The following is a 24,483-nucleotide window of genomic DNA, read 5'->3' as shown; positions in this document are numbered from 1 at the left end:
CGCAAACTTCGGATATTTATTTTAAAATTTATTTTCATTTTAATCTCTATAAATATTTATATTTATTTTTTACTTTATTATTATTTATTTTTTACATTTATATATGTACAATAACAAATACAAGATAGCAAATTTGTATTCTAATTATTTAATTTAAAAAAATAAAATCAATTAAAAACCGAGAATCTATTATAAAAAAAACTCTATGGTACCATATGATAGTTTTTTATTATTTTTGTTTTAATGATCTATTTTATAATTTTGTTGCATTATTTTTAGTAAGAATGATTCTTTTAAAATATATACACTCGTTTTGTAAGCTAATAAATATTATGGTACTTAGTTTTTTTTAAAAAAAATTATTCTTTTAGCAAGACCGAGCGTTGATAAGAATTGCTAGGTAAGGCTTTCTATTTTCTTTCACAAAGGGAAATCTGGGAAAAAGGCTATTTTCTTCAGAAAAGTAAAATAATTACATTAATAATAATAATAATGCAATGCCCCCAGCAATAGCCTAAGTCTTTGCAGTGGTGAATCTGAGCAGTTATAAATACTATTATTAATTTTTATAGATAACTCAGCATTTATTTATTCTAGAAAAAGGGCCAGGAGACCATGGCGTAGAAAATGAGATATTACTGACAGGGATAAGCAGTTTTTACAACACTTTAGCTCCGGTTTCTTCTCCATTACAATGGTTCAAGTTTTACGATTAATGGAGCCAGCCCTACTGGTGTCTAATCGATTTTGTTGATCTTATTGAAAGTAAGCAGTCCCTCTCGGGAACTACTATGAAGAGCGGAAGGTGCCAAGTAGCTGGTTCACGGATTCCAACATAATCCTTACCTCCAAATGCCCTTTATTGATATATTCCAAAGAAGACTTTTAAAAGAAAGAAAAAAGATGGATTCTTTCGGATTTGGGTATATATCTAACCAAAGAATCGTCTATCTACCCTACACTCCAAGAATGCTCAGGAAAAGCGAAGGAGCCGGGATTATGGAGAGAAAAAAAAAAAAAACCACTTCAAGGAAACACTCACTAATCCTCGCAACGTCCTCAATTCTAGGTTGTTTCCAAACCAAACTACTCAGGGGCACTCTAGAGAATCCATCAAGAAGAATGTGAAAGCCGGCCAGCATTTAAGGAAACCACAGTTGTAGTGGTGCCAAAGCACGCCTACGCGATTAGAATGGAGGCTACATCCAACATCACCACTGGTAATCACTCAGGAATTCTCCTTTTACAAGAGCCAAGCGCCTGCAAAATATAGAATTTCTCCGAGTTGTGATTATAATCGTCATCCCTCGGCAGTTTTTTTTTTACCTCTTCTTATCCAACAGGACACTGGGGAAAACGGGAATTTTCTAGGATACATGTGACTTGGCTAGGCTTCACAGAAAATAGGAGTATTTAACAAATATATAAATCGTTACCCATTTACTATGTTCACCGCTCAGCGAAGTTCATCCTCAATGCAATTTTTGTTTTTACTTTTATAATTCTTTTTTAAAAAAATACGTACTGCACATTCACCTAAAGAATCGAAAAAAAAATCTACTTCATATATAATTAGATGCTTTTCTTTTCTTGTACACAACATATAAACATTTTCATTCCTCACTACTAACTTACATAACATGTTTTTAAATTTTTTTTTATTATGACATATAATGACTATTGTTTTTTTCTTTTTAAATATATATACTCTTATTAATCAATTATATAAACATCTCTTACACAAAGCAACTTTGAATCTTTAACTTAAATTTAAAATTGAAACTAAAAATTAAACTCTATCAAGAAAGAACTGTATGATGTTGTATTCAAATCTATTACAGAATGTTAGGTTTACCTGCCGAATAAAAAAGTAGCATCCCAAGAAGATATGTAAAAGATAAATATGAAACTTTCAAGCTTGCAACCTTTCTTCATCTGGAGGGTGCAATCTGCTTTTTGGCAAGTTTATAATGAATCGTTTAAATATTTATTTGAAAATGTGACACAAAATATTACTATACTGTTTGCAAGCTTTCATCTATTTATAAAACATTTGATTAAAAAAAAAAAAAACTTTTATTAGGGCTCTCAGTTAAAGCGTCTCTCTTTTTTGCTAATTATTCGTTTTTTTTTGTTTTTTTAAAAAAAAAATCAAAATTAAGGAAAAATCTATATGAACACTTGAAGCAATATGTATATTATCTCGTATGTTTGTTAATATCTCTTATCAAATTGCTATACTAGCTTTAGAAATGCTAAAACTATAACTTAGTAAGTATTAATCGCTAGTATTCATTTTTTTTTTTAAAATAACTTATTCTGTTCTCAATATTAGTAAAACTTCCTTTACCTGGTGAAAAAAAAACAGCTGTAGAATTTTTGCCAAAGCTTCCCCAGTTTAGAAAATATTTAACACGATACTTTCAACTACTTTTAGCTTTCTTCTTTTAAAAATAAATGAAATTCCTATAAACAATTATTTTTTTTTAAATTTTACAGTGTAACAAAATGTCTCGCTTATCATTTAATTTTAGAATTGTACACAAAACAAAATTATAACATCTGTTAAAGTAAGTAGACAAAGTAATTTTTATTATTGTTACCTTTTGTAACCTATAGAAAACTGAGTTGAAAAATCGATGCAGAAATTGTAAAAATCGATTTATCGATTATTTATCTACCAGCTTTTTCTTTTCCTCTTAATCGATTTATAGATTCAAAAATAATATTAATAAATCTGCCAATTAAAAAGAAAAGGGAAAATATTGCTCCAAGCTTGTATGTGAACAAAAATTTGTAGTCAAAATTAAAAAAAAAAATCCTCTCTCGATTTTAAATGGTACAGTATGTAGTTCTTTCTAAGACTTACTTTCTGATTCCATCTGCGAATAAGTTAAAGAATTCCACTTGAAGAAAAGCTATACAGGGTAAACCAGTAAGTAAGGATGTCCATAGGCCTACTGTGTGTACGTAGTACATCTAAATTGCGAGTTCAATGACGTATTGAACAACTTCATATTTTCCACTGTTCTTGAGTGACGTCAATTAATTTTTTTTCTAAAAACTTTACTTTTTTTTAAAATAAAAATGTTATTACTCAGAAAGTTGCAAAAAAGTGATGTTTAAATAAAAAAATATTAATTGACGTCACTCAAGAACAGTGGAAAATATGAAGTTGACCAATACGTCATTGTACTCCACTTTAGATGTACTACTTTCAGTTGGCCTATGGACATTATTACTTACTGGATCACCCTGTATATGGTGGGGAATCTCTAAAAGGAAGAAAATTGATAACTTTAAATGTAAGTGGTTTATAAAAATCGCAGGGCACCTAAACTTTTTTTTTTCGATTGGGTTGACAGGGGTACCAACTTGGTTTTCAAATTTCAATTGACGATTAACCTCTCTTTAAAAAAAAAAAACTGATTTATAATTTCGATTAAATTACTTCCTACTTTCACGTAATAAGAGAGAAAATATTGCAATCTTGTCAAATTATCGATGTAGCGTTTTATTGCATGGAAATAAACCTTTTTTGAAATCCTCACGAATCTGGACAAAGGTGGCCATGGCACACGGCCAGTTGGTACTCCTAGAACCCAGTATCTTCGCGCGTTCTGACAGTAGCCGGGAAGAAGTGCTCCTTTTTTTTTTACCAGAGTAAATCGAGAGAGGATTTTTATTGTCGTTTATTTCTCATTCCTAACAAGCCATTACTGATGGAAATTTGAACAAAAGATTATAAAGCAATTTTAAAATAATCCACAAAACTTTACGGTATATGCAACAAATTACTCTTGTTGTTCTTGGCAAATCAAAACATGAAAATACTTGCCAAAACTCAAAAAAAAAAAAACACTAAATAATTATGGAATGTAAAATTTGCAATTGACTTTTTTTTAAATATTTGTTTCCATACTTCTTTTCAAATTTTCCTTTTTAAATTTAAGAACGACAGCACATAAAGTATAAAAAATCACATTAGGCTTTATTATAATTATTGGCAGTATATAGTATTTTTTTTATTATTCATTTTTTTTTTAACAGTCACTCTGCTAGTTTTTATTTTTCCAAAATTATAAAATTAAAAGTTTAGAAACTTCAAAAAAGAAAATAAAGAAGTTTATAATTGATGAAAGTTAAGCCATTTACCAAAATAAATACTTTTTGTTCAACTTACATTGAAATTTCTTAAATATTTCTTTATTTTATATATAACTCTTACATAATTATATTTATATATTTATTGACTTTCCTTATACTTACTTTTTTTATATAATTTATATATATATTTATACTTTCTCAATCTTTTATTTATTATTCTTAAAATTAATTCAATTCAATATATGTACTTTATAAGTAATCTAAAAAAAAATGTTACGCAAAAAGAAAACTATAAAAACATGTACTTACTGAGAGATTTTTTAGGGCAATGTATAATTTCTGCACAATTACTCAGTTTATACATTTATTTCCAGAATAACCTTCTCTAATCACGCGTTCAATCGATCAATCGATAGTTTGCGATTTAAGAGTTCTACGTGAACTTGAATTATCAGACGATAACTTCTAGTGATAAACTCTGCACTTTATAACATAAACGAAGGTTATTTTTTCCCACTACTAAGATCTTCATAAGCCTTCCTTTTCTTCCATAGAGTGGGTTTTATGATCCATGTTTGAAGGTGATTCAATCGATTGGTTAAAAAAACCCACTACAGAAATTATACATAGACCTCATTAAAATAAAATTAAAAAAAAAAAATAATCTAGCAATTACAGCTGATCAAATTATGGACAGATGATTAAGGAGGCCTTAAAAATTTACAATTTTCCTCCTTTACTCTTAAATTACCACTTTATATATGTATTATATATATATATATATATATCAAATAAGACAAAAAATAAATAAAATAAAAATGAGTAATTTATTTATTTTGAAAATTACATTTAATAAAATATACTTGTGATGTTTACTTTGTTTTTAATTAAAAAAAAAAATGCGTCATCTTTTGTTTTTATTTAATTTTTTGACTTATTATTTATTATTTGGTATTTAAGATCTTTTTTTAAAAAAATTAACATTTACTTAGCAAAAATAGTGCACATCTAAACGTCTTTTTTTATTTACTTATTTATTTTATGTATATTTTTAAGAATACAACTACATTTAACACCAAAAAACAACTAAACAAAAGTTTTATTTTTTTCCATACCTATTTATAATTTTACATTTAATTAAGTTTTATCTTCTTGTATTAATTATTATGCAATAAAAACGATGTTTCAAGCTCTTTATTATTATTATTTTCTTAAGGTTATAATAAATAAAAAAAAACAAATCTTTTTAAAGTATTAATTAAATTAAATCTCGAAACCTTAAATTTTGGGTAGTCTCAGTAATTCAAGATGCTTCTTACTGCTTTACTTTTTATTGATTCTACTGAGAAGGTTTAACTTTTTGAACTTGTTAGGGAAATTTTCAAATTAAAATATATACTGAGGGCGAATAATACAGTAAGATTTGAGGATATGTTTTTAAAGATCCAAAACTATTCTTCTCTCACCAGTTAGAGCTACCCAAGTTCTTAGATTTAACAAACAACTCGAAAGGCCTAGAATGAATCTAAGTTCCAGAAGGGTGATTGATCTTACTATCAAGAGATATATTGCTAGACTGTGGGATCTTATCTACCTCACATAAGTTATCCTAACGATAACTTTGCTCTGGTAGCTATGCAAGAATGGTTTTACACCAAGACGATCCAACATTTCAAGAGCCAAGGTATTCCTTGGAATGAGTTTTGACCCTCTATTCTTTGGGAAATGATAAGGTCTATTACAAATCGAGGATGAACCTGTGTCTGGGGAAGAGATGAGACAGTCTTGAGAAGAAAAACTGGATCCAACAACTTTGCTGTTGTCCTTTACTTCAACATCCGCCATGTCAACTTATCATCATAGCTGAAGTTAATGTTTGATCCATACTTTCTACTCTTTAGCATCTTGTTGAGCGAAAATTGTAGCAGTTATTCCTGTGCTTAGGAAAGTTTGTTGGTTTTCCTTTTGTTTTTAGCCAGCAAGAAGATTTTGAAAACTCATTAACCCTTAATGATCTTGGGTTGACTGTTATATCAGAAAACTCGCAACAGATGTCAGAAGGATTATCATTTTTTACAGCGACAGTCAAATTAATGATCTCAACAAACATTACTGAGGCTGGTGAAGGACTGGATTACATTGAAACCGAATATTATGGTAGATTAGTTCCTACAAATACTTCAAATCATTTAGTGAAACCTCCATGCGTGCGGGCTAGCCCATGAAGTATAAATCACATGTTTTTCTTCTTGGCCTAACTACCTTCCAATTGTGGATCTATTCGAGAGCGACAAAATGGCTTAAGGTTTTCCATGACTGAGAAAGAGAGCACCACACTATATCCTCAGCGAAACAGCAAGAGAGCTTAAGAAATAGCGCGATTATTTCCAAAACTGGGTTTGGCGAATCGCTCATTGGTGACTATCTGTAAGGAAGTGATTCGGATGTAGTGTTTTTCAGGAGCCTTAAGACCCCACCTATTTGCTACTGGGTAATGTTACAAAAACGAAACATTTTTCAAAACTTACGAGTAAAAACGTGACAAAAAAATAGGTTTAAAAGTAAACTACTATTAGCACACTTGAAAAATCACCTAGACAACAAAAAAAAGGGGAAATTTTTCCTTTTTAACCATCCCAAAAAATATTTCCCATATATGAAAACCTAAATATACTAGCAAACATAAGTAATCCCTGTTTGTGTATTGATTGCTAATTTTAATTTTTTTGGATTCACGGCGCAGTAAATTAAATATTTTTTTTATAATCAAAATTAACCTATTCCAAAAAATAATTACAAAAAACAAAATTAAAAACCCATCTAAAGTCTAGCTTGCTATTAAGACTAGAAAAAAGAACTTGCTTTTTATTCTTTTTTTTCCCTTAATGTTTTTTTAAATTTCTAGCACTTATAATTAATTTTTTTTAATTAAAATTAATTTACAGCTGTTTAGAAAATATACATTAAAAATATTTTTGGTTTTTCCCGATTTTTGAATTTTTTAATGTAAAAAATTAATATTAAAAAAAAATAAAAATAAAGCAAAATTAAGATCTTTCAATTTTCACACATGGACTAAGTAAAAAGAAAAATAACTTTTCCTAACTTAAAAATAAATAAATAAATCTGGAATGAAAATAAAATTAAAAAAAAAATTAAAAATACTCAAGACATACCGCAGATTTTGTTTCCTAAGTCAGATCATTTTACATGACTTTTTCTTTTTTTTTGGTTTTTATAGATATCTGCTGATCATTAAACATAAGATAAATCCTAAAAGAAAATGCAATGGTGCTACCTCACTACTTCCTCCGCCGGTTACCTGGATATCACTGTCTCTCAGAAATACAGTATCAATTACGTGTATCACACCGTTTGTACATTCAACATCTGGACGGAATACGTGTGCCCATTCGCCGCCCCATTCTACATAGTAACCTGTAAGAAAAAAAAAAACAAAATATATATCTACAAAGTTCTCTCTACATGGGTGGAAAATGGAATTAAAAGACGCTTATGAGGAGAAAATACTACAATAAATATGGGGTTTATTTTCCTGGCCAGGAAAAAAAAAAAATGGCAGAAAAATAATGATACCCTACAATATCAGCCGTTCTGATCTGATTTATGCGATACACAATTGAAATATGCCATCTTACAAACCCATCACCAGAAGCCAGAAGTATCATTTTATAAACATTGAGGACAATTATTATGCAAACAATACAGCTGATTTTAAACTGAAAGTAAAAACTGAAAATTATTACACAAACGAAGTTAATAGTTATTTATTTAACAAGTGTGGAAAGTAGTACTTTTCCTCACACGAGGCAGGGTTTGCACGCACGAGCGAGCGAAGCGAGGCGAGTGCAAGTGCAAATTGCCGAGTGTGAGGAAAATACTTTGCACTAGAGTTAAATATTATATTTTTTTCTGCAACCATTAGATTTATTAACTAATAAAATTAAAAATTTCATTTTTACAGCCTACAAAAAGTAATTTATTTATTATAAACATTTATTGTTATATTACAATTATTTACATTACTTATTACATTTTCTGCTGTTTCTTTTATTGATGGAGTGTTTTCTAAACAGGAATCACTAGAATCCATTTTAAATTTCTATAAGGTAACTCTATAACCTTTTTAACTGTTATAATTAAAAATATCTAATTATTTATTAAAGTATTATTTTTATTTCTATATTCCTTTCAATTTTTATTTTATTTTTTAATATTCGTTTTTTAATTATTTAGTTACGTTAAATAAGCTTATTAAAGTTTTACAGAAAATATTTATGTTAATAACAAAACTACTTATATCAAGGAAGCACAATAAAGTTTTTCCACTCACTAGTGAGGAAAGTGAATTTTTCCCCACTAGTGAGGGAAGTTGGGCATTACACAGCTGATTTTAATTGAGTAATGAGAACATTCCTACATGGTTGCAGAAAAACATATTTTTTTTAATGTTGTAACTAATCTAAGTGGACCTGCTTTATAATGTCGATAAAAAAGTATCATACTATTGAAGTTTATATGAATAATCAAGGACTGATTCTTTCGATCTGAGATCATACAGTGCCGAACAAAAGTCTGCATACACCCTTAAAATTTGTCTTTTATCTCGGTCGGAAAGGATATCTCGCGTGGCTTCTTTGAATAATGTTTGCAATGTTACGATATCTAAATCCTTGATTATTTAATTTAACTATTAATCTGCGTTCTAGCACAGGAATTTCCTTTCTTTGGTGAACCATTTTAAATAATAATAAATTCTTAAATAACTCAGATCCGCCTATATTCACGTTTCAACTAAAACTAATAAATTTGTAAATATTAAGATTTACCCTAACTAGTAAGTATTATTATAATATTGAATTTATCAATTCTGTGTGTGGACTTTTGTTCAGGCATGAACTCCGATCTTTTTATTTATATGCAATGGGAGATGGCAGAGGTCTTTTCATCTCTCATATATATATTTAGTAACAATAGTTACAAATGTTTAAATCACATTTTTACTCTAATAATTCTTTATTTTGAAAATTCCCGAAATATTGTGGTGTAGAAGAAGAAGAAGAAGAAATGTCTTTATTACCAAAATTTAGTATATACAATATTTACATTATAAAAAAGAAAACAAAACAAAACAAACTTTTTTTTCTATATGTATTATCTTTCAAAAATTAAAGAACTACTGAAATTAAAAAATCAGAAAAAGAACATAAAAACTTAATGTATACAAAATAAAGACAGAAACACTTGGTCCAAGACCGTCAGTGTGGAGTCTGGGGAAAATTCTAATTAATATTTAAAAATAAAAAATAAAAAATGTAAAATAAATAAAAAAATACACATCTGGATTATACAATCTTTCAACAAATTTGAATTTTCAGAATTTATGACTTGAATAATAAAAATAAAAATAACTATTGATTTACTTGCCTAAATTCAGTGTTCATTACGAGATTGGTGAAGGTTCGAATCATTATTATTACTATTAACATCTCTGTTATTAACGGAGTTATGTAAGAAAGTGAAGAGAGGTTAGGAGGAATGGCATACTGTGCCTTAGGAGAAACCTAAGAGCTCATCAGTTTTAATCTGAGGGCAAAGGCTGAGCCAATAAAATTTGCCAACGCCAGCCAATTTCTACCATTCAGGAACTCTAAAATAGCTGCACTAGAAAGAGAAGAGGTGCCAAGCCACTTAGTACGAAGACTACCGAATACCGGACACACCACTAGGAAATGGTGTAAGTCTTCAACTTCCTCTCGGTTACACAGCGTACACTTTGTATCTGAAGTACTGAAGCGTTTGAAATTAAGCGGCAAAACATCTGCCCTTGCTTTAAAGATCCACCTTGCCTTATAAAGTTGAAGATCATTGTTCAGATAGGAATTGTTTCCCAAATCGAACAAGAGCTCACAGTAAAGCGAAGAGAAGCTAGTCTCTAAAGTTTTTTGCAGAGCTTGTTTTTTAAAATATTTCCGAAGCTCATTAGTTAGCAATATAAAGCTATTCCTCCATAGATCAGTGTCGTTCAAGTTGTCTAGGTTCAGATTTACCTCCAAATTTACCATTTCTGCATATCTGCTAACTTCTTTAAACCAAAATAGATTTCTTTTAATTACTTCCCTGGCCAAGATTTTTGGGTATCTGTAATTTGGGAGATCAAGAATTTTGAGAATATATTTAAAGTGGAGTTTAAGAGTGTAAATAAAGACAGGTGAGAGGCTTGTTTCAGTGCAAATAAAGGCGGAGGAAGTGTATTTGGGTACTCTGAATAACTTTTTGATAAAGAAATACAGCAACTTTTCGACCTCATCGAAACGCTGCCAACCCCAGACCTGCGCCCCATAACAGAGTACAGATCTGCTGACGCTGTTAAAAATTCGGACTTTGACAGGGTAGGAGATGTCATTGTTCTCGATCAACTGAAACCAGACAGCATTTAAACTTGCTTTCGCTTTAGATAATTTATTTTTTAAATGTTTGCCCATGGATAAGGTGGGAGTAAGTGTGATTCCTAAATATTTATATTCATTCACGACATCAACACTTTCTCCTCTAAAAGACCATCTTTCATTTTTTGCCGGCCTACCGCCATTGCGAAAGACCACCACTTTTGACTTTTTCAGATTTAATCTAAGATTCCACAAGAGACAATATCGATCCAAGTGATCAATCATTAACTGCAGGGCCAAGGGATGAGAAGCCAACAGAACGACGTCGTCGGCGTAGGCTAACAATTTTATCTTACAATCACTAACCAAGACTCCTCCTCCCAAATCGTCAATGATGTCATTTATAAATAAACTAAAAAGAATTGGGCTCAATATTGTGGTGTATGTAGACTTTTGTTCGGCACTGTACATCAAGGATTCTGATAAGTCTAGAAGTACTAATACGGTAAACTTGACAAGATTACTGCTAGCAGAACATCAATTTCCTTTAACATAAAAAGCATATCCTCGCATTATGATAAGTTTTCGCAACAACGCCTGTGTAGATTTGGAGAAAAACATCACCACCAATAATGGGCGAAAAAGGGCATTTTCCGAAATGGTTTCTTGTTACTATCTTTTACACCAATGAACTACCAAAACGTATAGAATAGATTTTCCATGAATGGAGGTGTCGTTGATTCTAAATTTCATGTTGCATTTTGAGGGTCTCGTACATTTATAGGTAAGAAGTTAGCCCTACATATGCGATGCCTCCTCTTCTAAAACTCTCTAAGAAAAGAGGAAACAAATAGTTAAAGTTCGGCGTTTTTCAACATTAAACTTTTTCGTGTTGTTTCGACGATCAACAACCCTTATATAGCTGCTCTATGGGACAGTTTTTAATAACTATCCTTAGCCCGATTTTGATAAAATTTGAATGTAACAAAGGTTCAGGGCAGGGATGGCGAACATTTTGAGAACGTGGGTCAAATTTTGTTCTTTTTTTTTTTAGTACTAGCTCTTGTGCCCATTTGCACAAGAGTTAAGTTTAAAAATTGTAAACTGAATATTTTCAAAACTAAACATCTTTAAAATTCAGTTGGCTTAATGGGTAAAACGGGACGAAACAAGTGGCTATGGAAGTCTCTCTTTTTACAAAAATACATAACTGAACAAAACCTTACAAAAGTGTTTTATCTGAAGAAAAATCTGAAATATGGTTATTTGCTTTGGGTTGTCGATTTTTTTAACAAACAAAATATGAGTAAAATTTTATTTGATATTTTGTAAACACTTTTGCTTTATTTCAAATTCTACAAAAAGTATTTGTCGTTATTTGCGTTTTAGAACTGTAATGATCAAACTAAAGGTTGTAGTTAGCATTTAAATTGCTTTTGTGTCAATGCGTGATTGAAAAAAAAATACAGATAGAATATAAATTATCCACAACAATTAGAAAATCTAAATCAACCCGCGTAAACAAACAAATGGTTGCCTAGCAACTGTGGGTCAGTGAAAAAGCTTGCGCGGGTCTGGGTCAGTGTCTGACCCGCGGGTCATAGGTTCGCCATCACTGGTTTAGGGTTTTCCTACGTATCATTAAAGTGCCATCATGCTCTTACACACTTATTAAGGAGAAGTATTGCTATCATTTTAAAGCATCGATGCGTTAATCGATTTTAATGAATGAAATCACATTCATTGAAAGCGTTGGCAACTTTGCTTAGATAAAGGGTTTCGAAAAAAAAAAAAAAACCTGGGGTTTCATTAAACTTTGCAAGAATATAATATGATACATTCGAACGCACCTCGTATAGACCAGATCTGGAATTCAAATTATATAATAATTAATAAAAATATTTAATTGCGCTCTTTCGGGATTTTCAGTCATCTTTCGAGATTAAGATCTTCAGGTTACGTTCAGGAAATTTGACTTCCACTAGCAAAAGCTCTTTTCTTATTTTCTTTTACTTACTTTTATCAGTTTCTCTCACTTTAAGCATGACCACATCGCGTACTGTCGGTAACTGTTTGGCTTCATGCATCGTCATGTTTCTAAGTTCGGCCATTGTGTATCCTTTATCAGCAACCACAAGATGACGTTCCAAGATTTGTTTGGCCTGGCAAAAATAACTTTTTTTTTTTAGTAAAACTTTAACTTAGAATAAAGTAAAAGTTGATTTTTGATATTTTTTTTATTTAAGAAAATGTCTCTTAATTTCTTATTCTCGAATAAATGAACTAGTTTACTAACATGGTAAGCAAATTCATGCATAAACAACTTCTTATGTGCAGTTGGATAGGTGATTTCCATTTTATTCCAAGCATAATCTCTTGGCACAAAATATGTGTATCTTTTTTTAGTTTCCTCCAGCTGTTCATTGAATCCACCAGCTTTCCCCATAATGTATGTTTTGCTAGAAAAAAAAAAGAAGAGATTTTAAATATTAACGCTAGTAACCACAGAGGATCTATTTCCAAAAGAGAGAGATTTCTTAAGTTCTCCATACTTAAGCATCGGATCGGTGGCCAGTTTTCTTCCAACAGTCATGAACGGCACGCCCAGCACTCTGTCGATAATATGGACAATACCATTGGTGGCTGCAATATCCGGCTGGATGACCGTTGCATTTACACCACCACCTTCCACAGTCAAAGTCTTGTTTCCTTTGATGTCGATCACGTTAAAATACAGTTTACGTCTAGGTGCCAACGTGTTTACCTGAAACAACTGCCAAAGTGACGAATAACCAAAAACCAAGGGTAAAGATTTTTTTTAAAAAAAAAAAAAGAAAAGAAAAGGAAGTAGTTTCAATGCTTTGGAAAATTAAGGTTTTCTAATTTAAATGTCCCTGAAAATGCGTGTGCCCTAACCCTCATACAACCCATGCTACGCTAAAGCATAAATATTTTAGTTTATTAAATTCTACAAAATTATCTATTTCTAAGTCTATCAATCTAATTCTTTGTGAAATGTCTTAGCTATTATCTTGGAATTCTGTGCTTCAGTAAAGATTCATCAACTGGCCAAAAGGTGAGTTCAATCCTTCTGGCTGAAGGTGAAGCTATTCGCATTCCTCGATGGCCGATTCCAGGATCAATAGTCAATGGTCATTCTATGTTCCTTGTACAGAATAGAATCTAACTTTTCCCTAATAGAGATTTTAAAGCAGGGAATCGGCCAATTTCTACTAGAAATTAACATTAATTCGATTTATGGTTGGCCGAGAACTGTTTTTAGAAAGAGTCAATTTTCATAAGCGAATTGTTTTTTTTGTTGATTACGCTGCCTATGGATGAATATAAAAATCCATCATCTGTCCAGTGAGATGTAAAAAAATCTAAGTGGTGACAGCTGGATTGAATCTAGCGCACTAACTACTTCTTAGCAATTTGCAAATTTGAGTTTTACTCCTGGAACATATTTTCCAATTGACAATGGGCTATAAAAATACGGAAAAGAAAAACTAAGCGTAGGCTTCCAAGTAAATTTTAACTCAAGGGTTACTGATATCTGAAACAATCCTAAAATCTGCGCAGTAAGTAGACTCATTTCTCTGACACCTGCGACAATTCAGTCCAGGATATCCATGTGAGAAAAAAATATTGCTGGGAAACCCTTCTTATAGTTTAGAGTAAGTCTAATCTCTTGTATTAAACAACTGTAATAACCATACTGAGACCTAAATCTCGTTTCGAAATATTTACTTCTCTCTACATACTCATCATGCCGCAGGCTAATATCTTTTATACAAATATTTACAAAATGAAAAAAAAAAAAAAATTTCAAACAATACCTGATTAAAGTTTTTAATATTTGAAATGATCTTGTCCATGGGTAATTTCTCCTCGCACAAATGCATATGTAATATCTCGTTAATACGATGATCACGGAGTACAGCAGCCACATTTTTATCTTTCCAAGCAGCATTAGACGGAGCAAACAATGTTAGCTCTTGCATTCTAGTAAGACGGTCCATAAAATCACCTTTAACATCTCTGATGACCTCGTAAAATCGATACAGGGGTCCATCTTCACGATCCTTTAACACAAAAAAAATTAATATGATATTAAACTTGTAAATATATATTTAAGAATGTAATATAACTTGCCTAACACATTACTATATACTTTGTTGAATACATAACTTCAAATATTATAAAAAATTTTTTTGACCTTAATCATTAAATTTGGAGTTACTAAATTTAAGGAAAAACAAGTCACTCACACGTCTTTTTCTTACTGTAGTAATTTTACAATTATAATTAATAGATTTTCTCAAAATAGCGTAAATGGGCCTTACCAGTTTCTAAATTACTTTTTCCTTTTTTAATCAACTCTGTATGAACATCAGGCTAGCGTTTCTTTCAATCAAAAACCTTAAACCAAACTCTCTAAATACACTATACTACACAAAGAAAGTCACCTTTTCTAAAGAGATTTATTTATTTATGTTTACCTTCTGTATTTTATTTTGTTTAATGATTTAAGGCGCGACAACATCTGAGGTTATCACTGTAAGAAGTTCCTAGGAAGAGAAAAAAAATCTAAGGGTCAGCAGCTGGATTCGAACCCGGGTTCTTCGCGTGGGTATTCATATTTTATTTTATTATTTTTTTTTTGTTGAGACAATCTCAAAATTGACGCCGACATTTAAAATTTAATCAAAGATCTATAATTTTTTTTTTTTTTTTTTTTTTTAGAAAAATTTTGTTTGAGGCAGTCCAGGGGGAACAAATGGGGATACGCTTCCCCCCCTTAAAGCCTCATTTAGGCTAATTTTACTGTTTTACAGATTTTTGTGTGTGTGTGTTTCAAGAAAAGCCTCAGGCATTTATACAAGGCCTTGTGAGATTATTTCTTGTTTAATGTATCTCTGAATGTGCGTTTTCTCATGAATACTCGTTTTCCTTAAAAATATTATTTTAAGAATTTTTTTTTGTGGAATGAGTTCTTAAGACTTCAAACTAAAAAGGGCCACTTCAATGTGATTCTACATTCAATGTAATATTAGTGAGTAAAATTTGAGTAGCGGAATTAGCAATCCTAAGCACTTTAGTAAGAGAAAATTGTGCAAGCGGTCATAACCGGCTTATCTCCCGAAACCTCCAGGACAAATCCATTCTACCACCTAAGTTTTCCAAAATTATTCGAAGTATACAGGGGCTTCTAATTTTAAAACGTGGTAGGAGAAAATAAGTCCCCCCTTAACCAGATCTAAATTGATTTTTCAAGATATACGTATGCATTATCCATCATCACTAGATAAAAGACCTCGTATACTAGAGCAACGCTGTCCAAATTAAAAGATCTAAGAAGTTTCGGCCAGCTACAATAATACCAGCAGCTTCCAGACATCTTAAAAAAAATTTTCATGGATGTCATCACAGCCAATTAGGAGGAATATTAGGAGTCTCTTCCAACTTTCCGCAGAATCTGCCTAGTGTTACCCCGTCGTTCAAGGCCCAGCTTCTTCAAATGCTATCTGAGTCTACAATTTTTATTCAATCAGAAAAAGCGAAGCCTATTTTTCTTTTCCATCTGTTCCGATCATAACTGCCAAGACAGAGATATTTGCGAACCAGTCTAGACTTTCTAGAGTGATTCTGGGAAGGATTAACACATGATTGCTACAGAATAGTTTCTTTACTTCTTGATTAATATTGTAGACAATGTATATATAGCAAAGTTGGAAGGCCAATGAAAACCTAATTTTTTAACAATGTGAAAATTGCAGTAAGACAAAGTGTGGAAGTGTTTAGGTTAGTAGAGAAGTTTTCTTTTCGTTATAATACAATATTTTACAGCCTCCTGGTACATTTCTATTTTAAAGGAATCAACAAAACAAAAAAATTATATTTAAATAATGAATGGAAAAAGTGTAGAAGCAGCTACAAAGCAGAATAATGTAGAAAAATGAAATTCAAAATACGTACTTTTAACCCAACTATAACGTATTTACAATTTAAAAAACTGTCCCTTCCAAAATAACCTTACTAGAATAAAACCTAATTAATTAATAGCAAAGTACTGACCTAATTTGTGTTCGTGTAGTACTATTTAATTAAAATTTATTTTAATGCTTTTGTTGTGCCAGAGTGCTTTTTAAATGAAAATTGCGTTACATTTTTTATCTCGACTATTTTTTTTTTTTAAATTGATTTCAATTAAAGCAACAAAATTAGCGTAATTAATAAAAAAAAAAAAACTAAACTGCAAATAAAACAAAATTAATTAATAAACAAAATAAAGCACACTTAACAATTAATTTAAGGCATTTCTACACTGTCAGCAAGTGAATCATTTCTACCAAAAGTATTCGTGTCTTTGAAGATGAGAACCATATCATACACTTTTCATTGAAAAATCTAATAGAATATATTTTTAAAATTAAAAGGAAACCTAACATTGCCTGCAACACCAGAAAACAGGTAGTCTTAAAAAAAAAAGAAAAAACAAGTCAGTGAAAATAGAAATAAATATACTTTTATTATCCTGATGATATTTGTGTTTTATGTATTTTTATTATCCAAGTTGGATTTTATTGCTTAAACCCTTTTTATTATTATTATTTTTAAAGAAATGCGTAGTGCGACAAGTTTGGGGCAATAAACTTTTAAGAGCGCTGACGAATATGGAATAAGGTTTCTAACCTTATTTCTAGAACATTTGCGTTCGATCACACCAACTTTGATAGTCTTTTTTTTATGATAGTATTATTCTTAAGTACACAGTCAGCACATAAAAAAAAAGAAAAACCTTAAAAGTAAGTATACCAGAAAGAGGTGTAGAAGTTAGGGTATAATTTGGCAAAAGTAAATTATACGTAACTATACTAAAATTTTGAATTAAAAGTTAATTTTATTTTCATATCTCTCGGCTAGGACAAGGTACTTTAGTTTTTTCATTAGTCAAAGTTACATTTTTGGTAAAAAATGGTTCCTTTAATTTAGGCCCTCTGCATTATCTGGACGGAGGTGTAAGTAAGGTGAACTTAAAAGTTAGATTCAAAAAGAGATATTAAAAAAAAAAAAAAAAAAATATAACCTCCTCGGAAACTTTGGCCATTAAAACTTTTTTTTTTGCTTAGTAGGCATTTAGGAGAATTTATTCATAACACCATCGAACCAATGCAGAACCAAGTCATCACTTAAGACTTTTTGCAAAATCACTAAAGTTGATTAATTTATTCCCTCTAAATCATTGACTTAGATTATAGGAATGTTTTACGTAAAAACACTGAGGATTTAGTGAATGATAAGTTTCATTATTGGTTTAAATTTTGAAAAAGAATGTCCAGCAAAAAGTGTGTAGAAGCAAATTAATACGATTCTGCCAACTGCAAGTATTAAAAAAATCATACTTGGGTAAATATATACAAAAAACAGAAGTATACGTCAAACAAAAACGTCTATAAAATACCTCTGGCAAACTAATGTTTTCTAGCATTTGAAAGAATTAATTAATGGGTATACTGACCTATTATATAACCAGAAATAACGCATTTTTCTAGGAGGTTTCCAACTATAATACACACTTAAAATAGATGATTCCCATAATTTTTTTACGATACATTTTGGAAACTGATTTATTAAAACGACACTACTGTTCTTCATAAAAACATTGTAAAATTAAAAAAATTAATCTGTTTTACACATTGTTTTCAATAATTCTAAGTGTTTCGAAATAACAATGATAATCTTCTAGCTAAGCAACCCATTAAGCCAAAATCAGTCACTGAATTTCACAGCACCAACAGGTCAACCGCCAAACCTTATAAAAGGTTATGTTCGTGTTATAGTAGCATAACCATCATGGAAAAACTTAAACATGGTAAATACTCGTATTTGACTTAGAATTTCTCGAAGTAAATAATAATGAGAAATAATTTTATAGCAATAATTAAAAAAAAAAAGAATATATATAAAAATAAGGTAGTTGCAAACCCAGACTAAAGGCGATAAAATTGCTATAAAAGTTTTATTATTTTTTCAAATACCACAAGTTTAAAATTACTTCTGTAAAGTATTATGATTATTTTTTAATAGAAAAAAAAAAAATTAAACGTAAATTATGTTTATAATTTTTGCAAAATAATTGTTTACTAAGAAATTGGTTCTTTCTCGAAGATCAATCTATGAAATAACTTTTTTAAAACGTTAAGCTTAAATTGTGTTTCCAAGAAAATGTACTTAAATGTAAACTTAGCTAAGAGAAAGTCGTGTGAGTTAACACCAGGTTTTTTTTTTCAGCCCTTGTTTTGAAGATTGCTTAAAAACTTAAACTTTACGTTTAAAGTGAGTTATTTATTTATTTATTTTTAGTTTTTATAGCCTTGCCTTCAAAAAAAATCAACACTACAGATGAAAGCAAGTTCAAAACATCAAACATTTCTATATTATAAAAACACAAAAAAATGCCACGTCAAAAGAAAATATAAACATTGTTTATGCAGCCCTTGATATTTCAAGTTTTACTAAATTTTTGTTAAGATAATTAAAATGAAAAATTTTAGACTTTATTAAAAGAATTTTTAAATTCCAATTTATTTAACAATGCACTAAAAAGAAAAATACCAACAGATTTCTTTTTTTTAAAAAAATATATTTATTTAGTTGAACTTTGCTTTATTTATTAATAAAAGTTAATTTAATTAATAAAAAATTAAAAAAGAAATCTCAATCTGTCAGTACTTACAATTCCCTGGACATGCAGACATGCAGAACATCAAGGACAGACATACACAACAAAAATTTCATGTAAAATCCTGATTTCCACCCTGAACATTGCTTTATTTGTCGCCAGTAAAAATGGAATATTTTTTTTAAAAAAAAAAATCCCTTCTTAATATATAATATATGATATACCAAACAGTAATTTGTTTCTCTTATTATAAACTTATTTTAAAAGAAGATCTAAGAAGACGTCTTTTATTTTTTAAACTAACCTAAACAATTATTGTAAATTACTACTTATTAGCGTGGCGTTTCAATCCAGTCAAAATATAAGTGCGAAAATAAGTGATAACAACAAAAAAGTATGTTAATAAACGAGTTCTTCAACACAAAGCTTTCAAATCTATTCTTCAAAACATTAAATAAAGTAATTTTCTCCCATTCAAAAAGCTAATCAATCCTCTTGCTTATGCTAAAAACAAATTTAGTTCCTTAGGATAGCTTCAAAGGTGTGGTCCTAATATAATGAGTAAAAACAAGGTTAAGAGGCGAGACCTGCAAAAAGCTAATATGCATTGTGGTACTGGGTTCGATTCCCGGGTCTTAGCCTTTGGATTTTATTTAAAGGTTAATAAAAGAAAAATTTACAGTAAAGTATGTTTGCTATTTGCCTCCGTCCGATGTCGTGGTAGTTGGACGTAAAGCGCGCCTGAAAAAATAAGCAATTACAGGACGTTCGAGGTTGCTTAGGTCGTCATTTACCCAACCACTCCGAGCAGTTCTTAAGAGAAATCTTCCTCAGAGGTTTCCCATATAATGTAGTGTAGAAACTATGGTTCTGACCATTTGAACAGAGTTAGGTTGCCTTCATTGGAAGGAAATTAAATTGACGTTTGGTCCATCTAGTAAGATATATAATAATGATTTTTGGGGAAAATCGAGGTGTGGTCATCAATAAATACCAACTTTTTTGCTTTATACCAACGTTTCGGTAATTTTTACTACCTTCTTCAGGGTCTGTACAAAAAGAATATTACACTAATATAGATATTCCTTTTGTACAGAGCCTGAAGAAGGTAGTAAAAATTACCGAAACGTTGGTATAAAGCAAAAAAGTTGGTATTTATTGATGACCGCACCTCGATATTCCCTAAAAATCATCCATCAACAACGGTCGAAATAAACCAAAACCATCATATATAATAATTAGCTTAAAAACTCTGAAAAGAAATTAGATGTTGAGACAAACCAGAAGATAACTAAAAAGAACAGGATCAGGCCTTGGAAAAAGAGGGCACAGTTTTTTTTTCAAGACTGAGAATTTTAAGTATTCATTTTTATCATCACCCAAAGATATTAAATCTGCTTCTTTTGGGGGGAACTTCAGAAACGAGGTTAAATCTTGTAATTTTTGATGAAGACATACCAAACTCTTGTGCCTTCCCACTCTCCAGGTGGGAGATGTTCTATGTGATTGGAAGAACTATCTTCTACAAAAAGGGCCTTTAATCTTAAAACTTAATTTCTGCAAACTAGAGCTTTTTGTAAATGAGCAAAGGGAAAGCGCTTCGCTAAAACAGGATGTCTCTAAGCCAATCTGTTTGTGTAGAATATATCAACCGTACGTGTATTGGCGATGTTAAGGGTAAATCCTTTGCTCATGTTGTTTAATATACAGTAGTTCTTTGTACTTCCTGCAAAAGTGGCTAGTCCATTTCCCTTCCTCTTTCTATCTACAGGTATATTCAAGTCCCCCTTTTGATCGATCCATTAAAGGAATGATTTTACTCTATGATGTACATATATGCTATTCCGTCTCGATATGCATCTCTAAAATTCTCCAGATTAATTAGAAAGGGAGGGACGATTTGTTCAAATAATCTAAACACTATTTGTCTTGAACACCATTTGGTAAAATCTTAAAGCAATTTTTTGACTGGATTAAAAATATAGCAATTAAATTATTGAATAAGAAAATAAACATTAAGGCATCTTTAAAATAAATAAAGATATGTATGTAAAAAATATATAAAAGAAAATTTAGAAGACCCAATATATTTTGATAAAACTGGCACTCATGCACAGGTGACTTTTCACAGCGAACCAAAATTATAATGAAACTAATAATCATAATAGAAATAAAAATTATAGTGATCAAAATAAAGAAAGAAAATCTTCAAAGTGGTGATGGCATGAAAATTAGTGAATCGAAGTGATAAAAAAATAAGATAAAATTCAGTGAAAAAACAGAAGTTTTTAAATAGAAAAAATAAAAATAAACTAAACTAAAATAAACCACGCCATATTACTTTTTTCTTTTTTAAGCACCTAAAAACTGTTACTTACCTTAAATGACTGCTTTTCCAAATTTTTGTGTGGGCAATCATAAACAAAAATAACAGAAAATCATTAATATTATTATTCAATTGGTGTTAAGTCATTCATTATTAACTAATAATAATTATTAAAAAGGATTTTATTTTAATTTGATTATCATCTTTAATGCAAGGAAGAAGAATAATTGTCCATCATCTATCTACTAAGTTAGAGAAAGATTCATGTTTACACTAGCTGCTGCTGGCACTATGCTAAAGCATTTTAGTTGAATTTGTTAAAAATATGATCATTACAAAAGCAGTAATTAGATTTTGCAAGATGTTATATTTTTTTCGGCGGAGAAGAGGGGGGGGGGGAATAATCAGGATTGAACACACTCATAACGAGCTCCTGAAAACTCTATAACGAGCTCCTCCACTAACTACAAATTCTCTCAACCTTTTTATCCTGGTACGTAAAAAAAAAAAATTATTCAATTAACTGGTGCTATGAGAATTGAGTATAAGTGGTTTGTATTGAATTCACACATCAGATTTTACGGCCCTCTATGATAGCAATTTGATGTTCCTTGAAGAAAAACTTGAAAAAAAAAAAAAAAGACACTGAACATGACAAAAATAGCATGGTTGCTTAAAATAGAGCTTATCCAACCACGAAAAGATGGAACTTCTTCACTAGCGTGATTCCAAGGACCCGTTGCGTGCAACTAAATCTCTCCCAGATTGTCAAGCACTTTTTTTTGCTTTCTATTCATCTCAATTCTTATCCCCTTTACATTTTTCATTTTACGTGCAGGAGCAGGAAGGAACTGTAATCATGCAGATGATTATCTACTTTGCATTTTTACCATAAAAATATCCATTTTGTGGACCCCTTGAATCCGAAAAAGTGTCAATTTTTTTTTTTGCAATGTCAGTGAGCGCCATTTTGTTCTTAAGCACCGCCGTAACTCAAAATAGAAAAATTGTAGAAAGTTCAAATTTATGATTTCGCTTGAATGCTGTCAAAAGATGCAACACTAAGAATTCTGATCAAAATCAAAGACAAATTTTTAAAGGAATTACTCCCTTTTTATTTAATGGCTAGTTCATATTCTAGGTAAATGGCTCACATGGCTTTTCTGTAAAACTTTGTACTTATTGGCTGCGATAGACAGCTCTGAAAGGTTATATTTCAGAGTGTAATGTATGGTTTTTACAAACTGTAGAATTAATAAGCATAAAATATTTCTCGTTCCAGTTTCATCTGGATTTTTTTTTTAAATCCATAAATTTTCCTTATAACAAATATAAAATCTTGCAAAATCTCTAGTCTAAGACAGCTACTAAAATTCAAAAGCTTAACTATTAACTATTGTGGCGTAGGAAATCTACTATTTCCAAGCACTAAAACCATTAATTTAAAAAAAAAAAAAAATTCGAAGAACAACACTATAGAACTATACCTCTAAGAATTGTGTGACAGTTGTGTCGACCACCATCAGCGGACGATGTATCAGATGGACTACACCATTACTAACTGGAATATTGGCTTTAACTATTTCTGCCAGGACAACTCCAGTAGGATGTAAGGAATCACCAACTATTGTATGACTTTTCACATATTCTAGAAAATAAAAATATTAATAGAAATTAATAATTATTAATAGATAAGATGTATCGTAATGCTATTTAATGGTTAATTGGTGAAATTTATAGTAAAGTACCTTTACTAGTTGCCCCATCGTCTGAGACACCTAATTTGCTACTTGGAACATAAAACTTACCCAAACAAAATATGCATTAACTTATTACTTAGTAATTATGCTATTTCTGTAAGTTCAAAAAAGGCCGGGAATTCCGTCTCAGAAATGATTTACTTAAAAAATACTTTTTAAAATAAGAAATGGCTTTTTTAAGTTCGAAACATCATTGGTCGTTTACCGCACATTAGGCAACCTCTAACCAGATTTGAATTTTACTTAGTTAACTAAATTCTTTTTAGATTCTAAGACACAATTCCAAATAAAAACAATACTCACTTCTAACTTGTTTTTCATCCCTTTCAGAACTGAACGAGATGGTCACTTTAACCTTGTCCGTATAGGCCAACGTCTCATATTCCTTATTATCCTCTGTTGGATCAGTGAATAGTACAGCATCCTTAATAATATGCCCGTCGATGACGATTCCATCGATCTTATCTGGCCTGGGTGGAGGCTGTATAAACAATTAACACTATTAATAATAATTGAAATACCATACTGTATTAATTAAATCAAAATAAAGTATTAATTTATCAGACTTTAGGCTTCGCTTGTGGTAACTGAAACACGTTCTATAAGATTTATGTACCTTATTCTATTTTTTAAGAATATCATTAATTTTTGTTAAAAATTTAGAAATGTTTAAAAAATAAAACAAAAACGAAAACACAAGATAACCTGTACGAGTTAATGTACAAAGTATACACTTTACACAACTGGAGAATGCTTGCTATTGTTTACAACTGAAAAAAGGGAAGGTTATATTTATCCCGCTCAAACGTATAAAATTTACATATATGAAAAATTCAACTTTATCCTAGGTTTAATTTAAATTTATTTCACAGTTATACGCAAAGACTTCATCAGGGGGACGCGTTAAGATTGCTGCGGCCCCTCTCCCATAAAAACCTAGACAGCTTAACAATAACATTAAAATAAACACGGCGAACTTACTAAAATCTAAGCAGTACAACTATAAACTCTTTTTATGCTGAACTAAGTAATTTGTGCCTGGACACGTGCAATATGCGGTTAAAGTCACAGCTGTGAATTTACTTAAATGACAAAACACAACTTTGCTATGAACTACTGGCCAAAAAACACCATCCAAACGAAGTGAAGTTTCAGGCTTAAAACTTATCACAGTTTAAACATAAGTGGTGAATG

At 30.5% G+C, this 24,483-nt stretch overlaps 1 protein-coding gene across 6 annotated transcripts in view; it reads right to left on the bottom strand.

Annotated features, from left to right (window-relative positions):
- Window positions 1-745: 745 nt before the first annotated feature.
- Window positions 746-24,483, bottom strand: part of Fas1 (fasciclin 1 Fas1 domain-containing) — a 174,327-nt gene continuing 150,589 nt past the window's right edge. For 2 of the 6 annotated variants that reach the window (XM_074126620.1, XM_074126625.1), the window contains 7 exons: window positions 23,593-23,770; window positions 23,017-23,177; window positions 14,357-14,602; window positions 13,070-13,290; window positions 12,814-12,976; window positions 12,535-12,679; window positions 746-7,545 (listed from right to left, as the gene is read on the bottom strand). In XM_074126620.1, the coding sequence (XP_073982721.1) occupies window positions 7,343-7,545; window positions 12,535-12,679; window positions 12,814-12,976; window positions 13,070-13,290; window positions 14,357-14,602; window positions 23,017-23,177; window positions 23,593-23,770 (1,317 nt within the window). In that variant the 3' untranslated portion in view covers window positions 746-7,342. Of the gene's footprint in view, window positions 7,546-12,534; window positions 12,680-12,813; window positions 12,977-13,069; window positions 13,291-14,356; window positions 14,603-21,581; window positions 21,591-23,016; window positions 23,178-23,592; window positions 23,771-24,483 lie in introns of all 6 variants that reach the window. The other 4 variants (XM_074126623.1, XM_074126626.1, XM_074126621.1 and 1 more) reach the window with 3 other exon arrangements.

Source organism: Rhodnius prolixus, unplaced genomic scaffold, assembly GCF_049639745.1.
Source record: "Rhodnius prolixus isolate KJV_2025 unplaced genomic scaffold, Rpr scaffold_3, whole genome shotgun sequence".
NCBI lineage: Eukaryota > Metazoa > Arthropoda > Insecta > Hemiptera > Reduviidae > Rhodnius > Rhodnius prolixus.
This window is presented reverse-complemented; position numbering and strand designations above follow the sequence as displayed.